This window comes from Quercus robur, chromosome 5 (assembly GCF_932294415.1).
Source record: "Quercus robur chromosome 5, dhQueRobu3.1, whole genome shotgun sequence".
Taxonomy (NCBI): domain Eukaryota; kingdom Viridiplantae; phylum Streptophyta; class Magnoliopsida; order Fagales; family Fagaceae; genus Quercus; species Quercus robur.
The window spans coordinates 23660333-23673058 of record NC_065538.1 but is presented as its reverse complement, the minus strand read 5'-3'; the positions used below and the strand labels follow the sequence as shown (position 1 = coordinate 23673058).

General features: G+C 31.5%; 1 protein-coding gene across 1 annotated transcript; it reads right to left on the bottom strand.

Moving 5' to 3' along the window:
• Positions 1-258: 258 nt before the first annotated feature.
• On the bottom strand, positions 259-2303 carry LOC126727996 (disease resistance protein SUMM2-like). Its single transcript, XM_050433886.1, has 4 exons — positions 2198-2303; positions 1534-1996; positions 880-1449; positions 259-457 (listed from the first exon to the last, which is right to left on the bottom strand). The coding sequence occupies exons 1-4, from the start codon at positions 2301-2303 to the stop codon at positions 259-261; spliced, it is 1338 nt and encodes a 445-aa protein (XP_050289843.1).
• Between the last annotated feature and the right edge of the window lie 10423 nt (positions 2304-12726).

The window sequence follows — 12726 nt, the reverse complement described above, 5'->3', positions numbered from 1 at the left end:
AAGAAAAAAAAAAAAAAAAAAACAGAGATCAACTTAGAAGATGATGCGAAGAAGAACACGAAGAAGCAAATCAGTCCACCGGCAATAGTAGAGTATCAATATCCAGTCCAGTCCAGAAGGTTTTTTTTTTTTTTTTTTTTTTTTTCCTTACCGGCCGATTTCCTTTTTCTAGTCGAAACACACCGATACGATCCGATTCGGCCCCAATCGGTGTGAATCCGTCCGGTTCGGCACGAATTGGCGTGCGTCGGAGCCAAATCAGCGCGAGTCGGCGCCGATTTGAGCTGCGTCGGCGCGAGTCAGGAAATCCACGTGGCACGACGCGGCATGGACGCGCAGTCTGCGGCGTCCCTCCCGCGTCGCCGCGTCCTGCCGCGTTGGACGCAAGTACGCTAGGTCCGGAGTCGCGTCCGTGCATCCCAGCATCTGACAAGGAGTGACAACCTTGAATAACCACCTTACAAAGGAGTAAAAATTGAGGAATTAGGGGGAATAAAAATTTAGGGGGAATTTTCACTTCTTCTAACTTTTCACAATTACATAATTCAAGATGCTTCATTCTTCTTAGCAATAAGGGTGATACTTCGAGGATGGTCACATCATTGCATGAGTAGAGGAAGAGTTTTCTTATGCACCGTTGTAACTTCTGCGATCCCACTAATTTTTCGACGAAATCTTTGTTAGTAATGGCAATGCAGATTTCACTCAAGTGTTGTAAGCCATCCAAATACTCTTAACAACTATGGGTCATAGCAATAATGGAGGAAATCAGGATATTCATTATAAGGACCGAACCAACTAAATATTTCCAAGAACGGAAGTCTTGATATCAATCCCGCTGGTATTCCCCCAATTTTTGTTTGATTTAATATCAAGCACCTTAATTTTTCCAATTGTCCAAGGTCAATCGGCAATGTTATGATAGCGGATTGAGAGACATTAAGATATTCCAAGTTGATTAATTTACCAATCTCCGGGGGTAACTCACGTAAGAGAAAACTATTTGACAAATCCAAGAGTGCCAAAGCAGACATCGAAGGGAAGAACCCAGCTGGAAATGTTGTTAACATTGGAACCTTACAAATCATAGTACGGAGATTTGGTAACTCCGTGACATTTTCGCAGAATTGTTCTATGCATGACGGAGAAGAATTTATGAGGACATCATCTATACTATAATCCCACAAAGACAACCTTTCTACTCCATTCCATATTCTTAATCCGCGTTCTTCATCTGACTCAGCATCTCTTTTGATGAATATTGCAACCTTGTCTTTACATTCCCACCAGGCCATGTCACGAACCAAACCGTGCATCCTAATTAACTCTTCTGATTCAGCACTCTCTAGTAAACATACATGCTTCAAACTTTTGATTATATATTCTCTGTCACGGTCATATTTATCTAGAAACCTTTCTTGTCTCCAATATTCAATGAGTTCTTCTTTCCTGATGTTTTATCCATCAGGGAATAGACAACAATACAAGAAACAAGACTTAAGGGTAGCATTCTCCAGTTTTTCGAAACTAAACTTCAAAGGAAGCAGAACAGAATCCATGCCTGGAAACTCTGAAGGAGTGTTCCTCAATGTGGCTATTTCAGACTCCCAGTCTTCTGGATCCTTCCTAGTAGCCATTGCATGCCCAACAGTGACCAGAGCTAGCGGCAAGCCTTTGCATTCTGCAGCCATAACTTTTGCAAGCTTCGGTATACGTGGATTAGAATTTAAAGTGTTTTCACCTACCTTCATCCGAAACAAACGTAAGGCTTCTTCTTGTGTTAAACACTCTATCTTGATATTTTGCTGAGCTCCCATGAGGCCACAAACGTCCTCTGATCGGGTTGTAAATATTACTTTGGACTCATTCTTATCATTTGGAAGAGGAATTCCTACAAGGTTGAGATCAAGCCGTTCCCATATATCATCTAACAATAACAAAAACTTTCTCTTTACTAGCCTACAGTATATTTTAAAGGCAATATCCTCTGTAGAATCTACAGAGAGTGTAGAACCCCATCTAAAGCTTTCAGATTGACCCAATTTTTGGAAAATAGTTTTCTAAATTTTTTTCAGGTCTGGTTGTTTTGATACAGAAACCAAAATAACTTCAACAAAATCATGGCTTAGGCTCAAGAACAGATTGTTTATTTTGTGAAGGAGGGTAGTCTTTTCGACTCCTCCGATTCCATATAAACCAATGACTCTCAGACTCTTGTCTTCAATGCATCTCCAGACCTTTTGAAGCATGGAATCTAAACCCACGGTCTCATCCATAGGCTTCTTGTTAACGGAATTATGCATCTTTGCAACTGGGATGCACGGACGTGGCGGGACGCGGCGACGCGAGAGGGACGCCGCAGATCGTGCGTCTGTGCCGCGTCGTGCCACGTGGATTTCCCGACTCGCGCCGACGCGGCTCAAATCGGCGCAAACTCGCGCCGATTCGGCTCCGACGCACGCCGATTCGTGCCGAACCGGACGGATTCGCGTCGATTGGGGCCGAATCGGATCGTATTGGCATAATATCGGCGTGTTTCGGCCGAAAAAAGGAAATCGGCCGGTAAGGAAAAAAAAAAAAAAAAAAAACCTTCTGGACTGGACTGGATATTGATACGCTACTGTTGCCGGTGGACTGATTTACTTCTTCGTGTTCTTCTTCGCATCATCTTTTGAGTTGTTCTCTGTTTTTTTTTTTTTTTTTTTTTTTTTCTTTGGAAGTGTTTTGTAACTACTGTTTCTCTTTTTGATAAGTACAAAAACACTTCTTTGTTTTTTGTGCCTCTCTGACCAAATGTGAGAGCCACATCTTCTTTTTTTTTTTTCTTTTTTTTTTCTTTTTTAATGGAAAGATACACGTGAGAGCCTCCTACTTTTTTTTTTTACTTATTATTATCTATTTATTTTATTCTTATTATTTCTATACTATTATTATTATTATTATTATTATATGAGTTTTCTATTATTATTATATAAAAAAGCATGCTTAGTAATATATTAAAAATATTTTTAATAATTTTTTAATCGCCGAGTCCCGCCGCACCCGCACCCACCTTTTTCAAAAATTGCCGAGTCCCGCACCCGTACCCACACCCGCACCCAAGTCCCAAAACGCACCCGTGCTTCATAGCTTTGCAACCACAACGTCGAATCGACCATTATTCTTCAGCTTTTCTACTTCATCCAGCATTTTTCTTACTCTCTTTCCTAACTTATAGCTTCGCCAACAGTTTTTGGGACAATAACCTATGAGACACTTGTTCTGCTCTTGTTCGTCACCATCTCGGAGAGTTTTGCTCACATCTTCTTTCAGTTTCTGTACCTCATCAAACCAGCCAGCCACTTCGCTGGTACGCTTCGCGAGTAGTAATAACTCCAGTTTGGACCCTTTGCTGCACATCTTCATATATTTGCTTGAGTTGCTCCATAGTAACTCCCAAGGAATTGAGATTTTCTTTCAGATCGCGAATGTGGACTAAACGCTTGGACCCAGAATGCCATAGGCACAACCCAACTTCTTTAATGACTGGGATCACAAACGTGCCAGAAGTCATGGCTATGGGTGACTACGAAAACAAATTTTAATGAAAAATGGTCAGCTAAAAGGAGGTGGAAAATGAGAAAAGAAACCGAAAAGAGAATGAAAAAGGGTTGCTGTGAGTAGAAGAGATGCTACTTTTTTCTTTCTTTTTTCCCTCTCTTTTTGCAGATTAACTCGTGGCTAGTACTGACTGTTTAGTTACCAAGATTCTAAGAAGATATGCTATTTTGAAATTAATTCTAAATTTCACTATTCTTAAATTTCACTATTTAAGAGAACTAAAGAATTTAGAATTTGGTTTTTGAAATTATAAGGGCCGTTTGGTAATGTTGTTTTAGTAACGTTGTTTGTATTTTTTGAAAATATGTATGGGTGAAAAAATGTGTAGAAATACGTGTAATGTTGTTTAAAAACTGAAAACACGTTGTTAAACTAAAGAGCATGTGAATATCTATAACTTATTTTAGGGGGAAATGACATGTAAAGTGCATGGATATAATATAACTTTATAGTACATTTTAAAGGAATTAAGGACATATGAAATCAAGTGTGGTTTACCTCACTTTTTTTAAAAAAGACATCAATTTAAATTGAATCCCACGTAAATACTCGTGCAAAATAGACAATAATTGCTTAAAGTTTAGAGGAGTTTAAATTTTAAACCTTGAAATTTCTGAATTTTGGATAAAATCCAAAGACCTTGAAATTTTGGGGGATAAAATCCAAACTTTAAAATTTCATGGTATAAAATCCAAATTCTAAAACTTCAAGATATAAAATCCAAACTCCCTTAAACTTTAGGAGGTAAAATTCAAATTCTAAAACTTTAGAGTGTAAAATCCAAATATCCCAAAACTTTAGGGGTATATTTGCAATTTAGACAAAATTTTGTTATAACTTAGCATGAGGTCTCTCATCCTATTCAAATCATTTTTGGTTGGAGACAACTACGCTCATTAGCCTCAAGCTTTGTGCAGTGCAAACTGTAGCTTTCTGTCCATTATAAAACTTGATCAATAGTTCAAAAGTCTTAAGCCTCAATGGTATAGATTTCAAATTTCCTCCCCTCTTATTGTAACGATTATATATATAACCCTTAATCAACAGAATTCCTAATCATTCTCAAATTACAATCAAAACAAATCCCATGATATGAGATTAAAAGAAAAAGACATTAATTTCCATATGTATCCAAATATTAGAAATTTAAGGCCTATTATGGAAAAGAAAAAATCCTATTTAATTAAAAGTGACATTTGAAATTGGCATCATCATCAGACACCAGTTTCCCAGCCATATATGATATATCTTCAAGTGAGAGTTCCAAGGAATTGCATAATTTGAGAAAACACTTGTAAGTCTAAAAATCACTTAATTTAGGGAAAATAAGCCGTTAACAACAGATTAACTTGAAATTAATACAAAATTTACTTTCACCTTGCAAATTATTGTTCCAAACCAGTGATTAAGGACTTGAACTCCATATTAGAACCCTCAATTTCACAAGAAAACATTGAAACCCCAAAATGGCCTAACCTTAGTATCAGCAGTCAAATCTTAAATTAATCAAATTCAAACCAATTTTAGTTAAAGGTATCAAGTTCCAACTACTATTTCTCGAGAAAAGAAAAAAATCACAACTCACAGCTACTTGATTGAAGCATCAATTTCTTTACTGTCCTAATTTCATTGGAAGAAAAGTCCAATTTTGTCAATGAATAAACTCAAAACTGGCCAAAATTCTAACAATAAGCTCAATAGTTTCTGTCAAGACTTAGTCAACTCTCAATTGTGAAAGGAATTTATATCGAAAATTCAGCACTTTTGGGAAAAATCAGGGGCGTTAGCATATTGTTTAGAGGAGCACAAAGAGTTTAAACAAAGGATCAGAATTTGAACAATATTTTGACTTACCAAGTGACGAATTTTGAACTGAAAACTTGATTAGTGGATGCACCCTTCCATTGCTCTTCTTAGCACTGTAGGAATCAAATGGCAGCTCTTTTAATTGTTTACTCTGTAGTCTGTACCTCAATCTGTATCATGGAAGGAAAGGCAGAAAGGGTAATGCAGGACGGTATATTCTCTTTAGGCGGCTTGGCAGGTTATTTAAACTTGCTTTTTCTGCCAATTTGTCTCCTATCCATTATTTCCACTAATAATAGATAAGAGGGGGTGGGGCTTGTAGCTTTTGAAAATTGTTATTGAACTTAGAAATCGAGGTTGTGTCAAGTGATTTCGCCAAAATGCAGAATTTAAAAAAAAAAAAAAATTTAAGAAAAAATGAATATGATTTTTCTTCTTTTATAATTTTTAAGTTGATAAAAATATTAATTTGATTATAATCAAAATTTTATATTAATTTGATTACAATCCAAAATTTTCATCGAATCCTTTATTAAAAAAAATCAACAACATAACTGATACTACATGTGTAGAAATTTTTTTAGATTTTTTTAAAACAAAGATATAATTTTTCTTCTCTGATAATTTCTATGTTGATAAATAGATATATATTTTTTGTTCTTATATTTTTCTTCTACAATTTTTAAGTTGATAAAAATCTTAATTTGATTACCATCCAAATTCTTCATCTGTTTTTTTTTCTTATTATAATATATAAATTGATAAAAAAAATCTTAATTAAAAAAAAAAGCAGAAAATATAATTTTTTTAATCTTCTCATCTTATAATTATATAACTACACGTAAAAAGAAAATAGCAAATTGAATAGGTTTTATGTATTTTTTGTCTCTTGTTTAATCTAATTTCCTTAAGTTGTATTTATATGATTATTGTTTGAGAATGAATCATTAAATATGCTTCATCCTCTCAATTTTGATTTAGAGAACAATTTTTTCTAGCTTATTATTAAGCATGTCTTGATATAAATTTGATGATAAATTGTTCATAACAATTTTTCTTTTTCTTTTTTTTTTTGTTATCAATCATTAAATTTTTTATTAGAGAATTGTTACGGGTTGCATACTTTTATTTTTATTTTTTTGTATTTCATTTTTTATTATTAAAACATTTGTTTTATTGTTGAGAAAATATATAAGAAATTGACTAAGATTATAATTTGACACAGCAATTGGCTAAAATTATGGACCATTCGAAAGTTCTTCATGTTTGAAACGTTAATTATGAAATAACCAAAAATTGTTAATTGCATATATGTATCGTTCTGTTTTTTTTTTTAATATAATTTTTAATGCAATTTATTCATTTGTTATTATAATAATTATTTATTTTGTTGTTGTTTATCAAATAAAATATATATTATATAAGTTTATGATAAAGCCGTGCAACGCACAAGCCTTTAACTAGTCTATATATATAAAACTAAAACCTCTGAAACTCTCACAATTTTTTACGTCAGCACAATATTTAAATAAAATTATTTTTTTTTAGTCCAAACTTAATATGGAGTGAAACTCTATCTCTCTAACAAGTCCAACTTAAACTCAAACTCATCATTATTATTTTTTTAAAACAAAATTATTTTTGTTTAATCAAAACCTAACAAGGAGTGAAACTTTATCTCTCTAATAAGTCAAACTTAAACTCAAACATTGATAATCTATATAAAAACAAAAATTTTGATACGACTCAAAAAAAAAAGAAAAAAAGATTCACATTAGATTAAGAAAAAGAATTTTATATTGTTATTAATGAATTTTATCTTTTATTTCAAATTTTTTTTATTTGCTTTCATATGTGCCTAAGATTTGCTTTCTATCTTATTATTTTGTTATGTTTAGAATTGATTTTCTTTTGAGTATTTGGGTTAATCTCCATATTTATAATGACATTATTTTCGTGGGTTTGGTTTTTGGGTTGAAATTTCTACTAATTATTTATTTATTTTTATTGTATATGGCAGATAAAATCATCTCTATTTTTTTGGAGAAAAATCAAAACTGCAACCTATGTCTTCCAACCTAGAGAACGATAAATTTTTATTTGGTATGTTATATATAAATTTGTTGAATTTGGTTTGGTTTTGAAGTAGAATTTGGGGATTCTATAAATTTTGAAGTTTTAAGTTTTGGGGTTGTTGGTATTTGCGTCTCAGTAGGTTGATCTTAATTCTTCACCTTAAGTGCTTTTTATTTAGGTTCATGTGATTTTTGGTTTTCTTATTAAAAACTATGATTTTTGGTTGATTAATTATTTGTTTGGATTAATTTCAATTAATTATTTGTTTGGATTCAACATAAAAGATAATGGAATTAGGTATTATAATTTTGATATTGTTCCATGTTTTGAATTGTTTATATTGTTATTACTACAAGAAAGTCATATTGCTACTCAAATTTGAAACTTGGTATGTCTTCCTTATATCATGGTCTTTATTTATATATTTACAATTTATATTAGTTTTGAGTGTGTGTATATATAACTATTGAGAGTTTTTCTTTATTAATTAAAGAATTGTAAATTACTTTGTAGGTTTCGATAACTATGCACTTGCAACTCAATAACGTTCAATGTTAGACAACACTTCTAAACTATGGAAAAGTATAGAAGTTAAATATTTCTTCAATTTTTTTCCAAAGTCAATAGCTTTTCCGTGCATTGCACGGGTTAGTGACTAGTATCTATATAAAACCAAAGCCTTGACTTTTGGTTGACCTCTCTACAATTTTCCACATTAGCATTTATTATTTTATTTAAAATAAAATTATATATATATATATATATATATATTGATAAAAAGAGCTCTTTGTATTAAATAGGTAACTATACAAAATAAAATACGTTTTCATAAAGCCATGCATAGCTGAGAATTTGAAATTAAATAGTTATAAAATTCATCAAATGGATTTTAACTTTAATTTATATATTTGTGTTGATAAAAGAAAAGGCTTAATTAATATTATTGTTATCTTCAACATTTAGGTTGAGGTTGATTTGAGCTTGAACTCTGCATTGTAATTGTATAAAACATCAATACTCATCCACCCCTCTCATCCCTATATAAAACATAACTCCTCTTCTCCAAGTTAGTAAGAAGAAAACCCTAGCCAAGCAGCTGCAGCCACAGCCACACGTTGTGAGAATCCCCAATCCACAGCCATTGCCACAGCCAACACATCAGCCATATCTTGGTGGAATACCACTGCCGGCCGCATTGTGAATTACTGCCTTAAACAGAAAAGACTGCAGCCACATCAGATGCTCTCCTTCCACATATTCATTATGGTTTTTTTTTTTTTTTTTTTTTTTTTTGAATGATGCTTAAGCTTGAGCCATCATCACCTTTCTCCAAAATTTTGTCTTTCAAAAGTTTTGTTCTTTTTTGTCAATTAAAATTTCTTTCGTAAGTTATATTTATGGTTCCATTAATATTTCCAATCTTAAGTTGCTTTCAAGAAGTTAAAGAAAAGTTTTTCTTTTAAGTAATAACACACAAAGTGATAGTGATGAAAACACGGTGAAGAAATTTTTGTTAGAAGGTATACAAAGCCAAGAAAGTCAAATTGTTTTTTATTCAAAATTGTTTTCGAAACAAATGTTTAGCAAGTGATCTTTGCTATGCAATCTTCTAACTCCAAATTTCAAATCTATGGACTTTTAGTTGTTGCTATTTTAATAGTTTATACTATGTTGCCAGGATTTCATTAGTGGAAATTCAATTTCATTCGAGCCAAGTTCAATAGAGTTATTGTAATGTTAGCTAATTATATAGGGTGGGGCTTTTTTCATTCTCATCATTTCTCTTTTCTGTGGGTAGCCAAAAAATCATTTCTCTTTTCTGTACATTGTTACAACATTATGTTCAAAATTCTAAATTCCTTGATGTGAGACTAGCAACTTTTTATATGAAATTCAAGGGCAAAAATGGCAAAATATCCCTTTCGCCCAAGAGTTCCAGCAAAATGTCCATGTTCTGAAACTATCTATCGATATGCCCCTGTTTTGAAACTCAATTTTCTAAAAATTGAGTTTTAATGTAAAACTTGATTTATAGAAAATCAAGTTATAAGCAATCAAACTTTATAAAAAAAATAAAAAATAAAAAATCTATGGAACTTGAGTTCCATTCAATTTTTCAAAGAACTTGAGTTCCATGAACTTGAGTTCCTTACTGAAATTCGATTTTTAGAAAAATCGAGTTTCAAAATAGAGGTATTTTGCTAGATAGTTTCAGAATAGGGGCATTTTGCTGGAACTTTTGAGCAAAAGGGGTATTTTGCCATTTTGGCCGAAATTCAAGGAATCTTGGAAATTTTAAATTAACATAAAAAATGTAGCCCAACCAATATGTTCAAGTTTAAATTCCATCCCACCTCTCTCTTTTTGTGTCATTCCTTTGGTTTTTATTTTTTTATTTTTTATTATATAATAATAATGATCTTTGTTTGGTTACTGAGAAATTGTAGGAATCAAATTATGAATAATTGTGGATTTTTAGTTAGTATGTTTGGGATTCAAGCATCTTTATATAGCTGTTTTATTTTTTTTATTAATTGGTTATTATTAGTTTCACTATATATATATATATATATATATATATAGGTGTTAAACTATTGATGATGGCTGCTACAATGACAAAACAATGGCACAATGGATGCAAATGGACGAAAATCTATATAGTTGAGGGTGGCCGTCACAATGATAGATATGACATTGAGTGTTTTCACAAGAAATGTACAACTTGTGTTTATGTGATGGAAAACACCTACTCTTCTCAAATTATGAAAATTTATATGTATTATTTTTGTGTTATTGCCTCTATGAAATTGTATATTTGTTGCATTAGGTTTTTGCTTTAAGTTTTTTCAAGTATTGTAGTTAAAAGTTGTATATATTGTGTATTTGTACTATTAAAGTGTTGTCTAAACAAAAAAGGAGGAACGTTTAAACATTTGGATTCTTATTTTCAAATAGGACAAAATTTAACTACAAAATTGGTTGTAACCTGAAAGTTCTTACTTTTGAGTTTAGGTTATAACCTTACTCAATATCTTTTTATTAAAGGTAAATTTTGACAAATTCACCATTGGATTACATCTTCTTCTTATATCCTCCATGCTTCCAATTTTTTTGGAAAATTAAAGATCAATTGCTATGTCATCAATAAATTGTAAGTTTTTGTAGTTTAAAATTATGCATAAAATATAAGTTTATAAATTATATAGTAAATAATATCTGATTAACACAAAATTTGGCATGTGTATTAAGAATATAAAAAACATGTAGATTTTCAAAATATATAGTAATATTTATTTTATTGAGTAAGGTTGTATAGCCTCAACCTCAGACTACAACCAATTTTGTAGCTAAATTTTGTCATTTCAAATATATCATGAAAAGATTGAAAATATTAAGACATGTGAAATGAGTCTTCTTCTTCTTCTTCTTCTTCTTCTTTTTTTTTTTTTTTTTTTTTTTTTTTTTTTTTTTTCATTTTTTTGTTGTAGTTGTCTTTGGAGAATCTATCAAGAAATTTCAATATTATTATGTTCCTTTAGCAATTTGAGAACCTTTCCAAGCATGCACTTGCAAGCCTTTCCAACACATGTAAATTCCTTTATACAAATGTATCTTTCGTGTATTAACTCATTTGTTTTAGTTGATAACTTTTAGATGAAATGTGTGAACCTTTAATTTGAACAAAATTATTTATTTCCATTCATTTTCAAGTCATATTACCTTCAAGCAAGCTAAATATTTTTAATTTTTATTTAATTATCCCGTGTATTGTACGAGTTAGCGACTAGTTATTACAAATATTCATGTAATTACCTGCATAAAAGCGTACTGACCTCCACTAGGATTTTGAGGAAAAAATAACTACTGCTTGTTCTTGAAATTCATTTGGGCCTATAATTTTAATTTTTTGTTCAATGTCATAATTTGCCATTTATAACCAATTTTTTTATAACATCTTTCATATAGTTCACACATCACAAAAGATCATAGTCTCATAGGGTTACTAATTCACAATATATGTAGTTTTATTTTATTTTTGATGTGGCGTGGGTAGTTTTTTTTTAGGAATCCGTGGGGTAGTTTTTTATAGGAACCCCCATAGGGTAGTTTTTTTTTATAGAGCATGGAGTAGGGTTTTTTTTTTTTTTTGGTGATAAGTTGGGTAGGAGCTTGTATCTATCTATTATTTAGTGGGGAGCTTTTACCAAGTAGGTTTTTTGTTTTTAATTTTTATCTATTTATGGTTTTAACCTCATTTATTATGTTTTATGAATAAGGATATATTAATTAAATTAATTATATTTTTGAAAGTCAAAAAAATAGTTACTAATTTTCCAAATCCTAATATATAGAGATAAAGAAAATAATATCTTTGTGGTTTAGTAAAAAACCCAAATCTAATTAGAAAAAAATTCCTTACGCTGTCACGCTACAACCATGCAATGCATCCACCCTGACCCAGTCATTCGCCACCACGACTCGCCACCTGAACCGTAGCTTCCAGTGGTCTCTCTCTCTCTCTCGCTGTTTGTGTTTGAGATGAGTTTGTAGCCTGAGAGTTCTTACTTTTGAGTTTTGACAATTGACTAACTGTCTAACTCAATAAATACTTTGTGGTTTACAGCTTGTTTTGCATGAACAATAGTGATATGGTGCTATCTGTTTTGTGGTTAAAAAATACAACCGAGTAAATGAACGTGGTCTCTTGGGTATATAAAAAAAAAGTATGTGGTTTCCAATTTTCAATGCACTTTTATAATACTTTACTATTTTATATTATATATTTAGTATTGATAATCACGTATGGTTCTTTTACTTTTTTCTTTAAACAATCATGTATAACCATCTGTTTGTGGTTCAAGGAATTAAATTCTCAGCCAAAAAAAAAAACCTTAAATTAATTTTTTGTTATGATTATTATTATTATTATTATTATATGCTTGTACGTGTGTATATATATAAGTCATAATTTTTTTTATAACTTAAAATTTTGTTCTATATAGTTTGTGTGGGCACCGAATACTGCTGTTTTATGCTAGTATTTGGGCCCTCAACTTATTTATTTGTGGGTTTTTCTCAATCCTATTAATGGGGCTCCAACCTTGATCTGGTCAACCTTTGTCAAGCTCTCACCTCTCACCCTCTTCCCTCCTTCTCCCTGATTCCCAGTAGTCCTTTTAAGTTCTTTTCTTCTTATATCCTCTCTCCCTATTTTTTCCAACCTCTCAACCATTTGTTTAGACC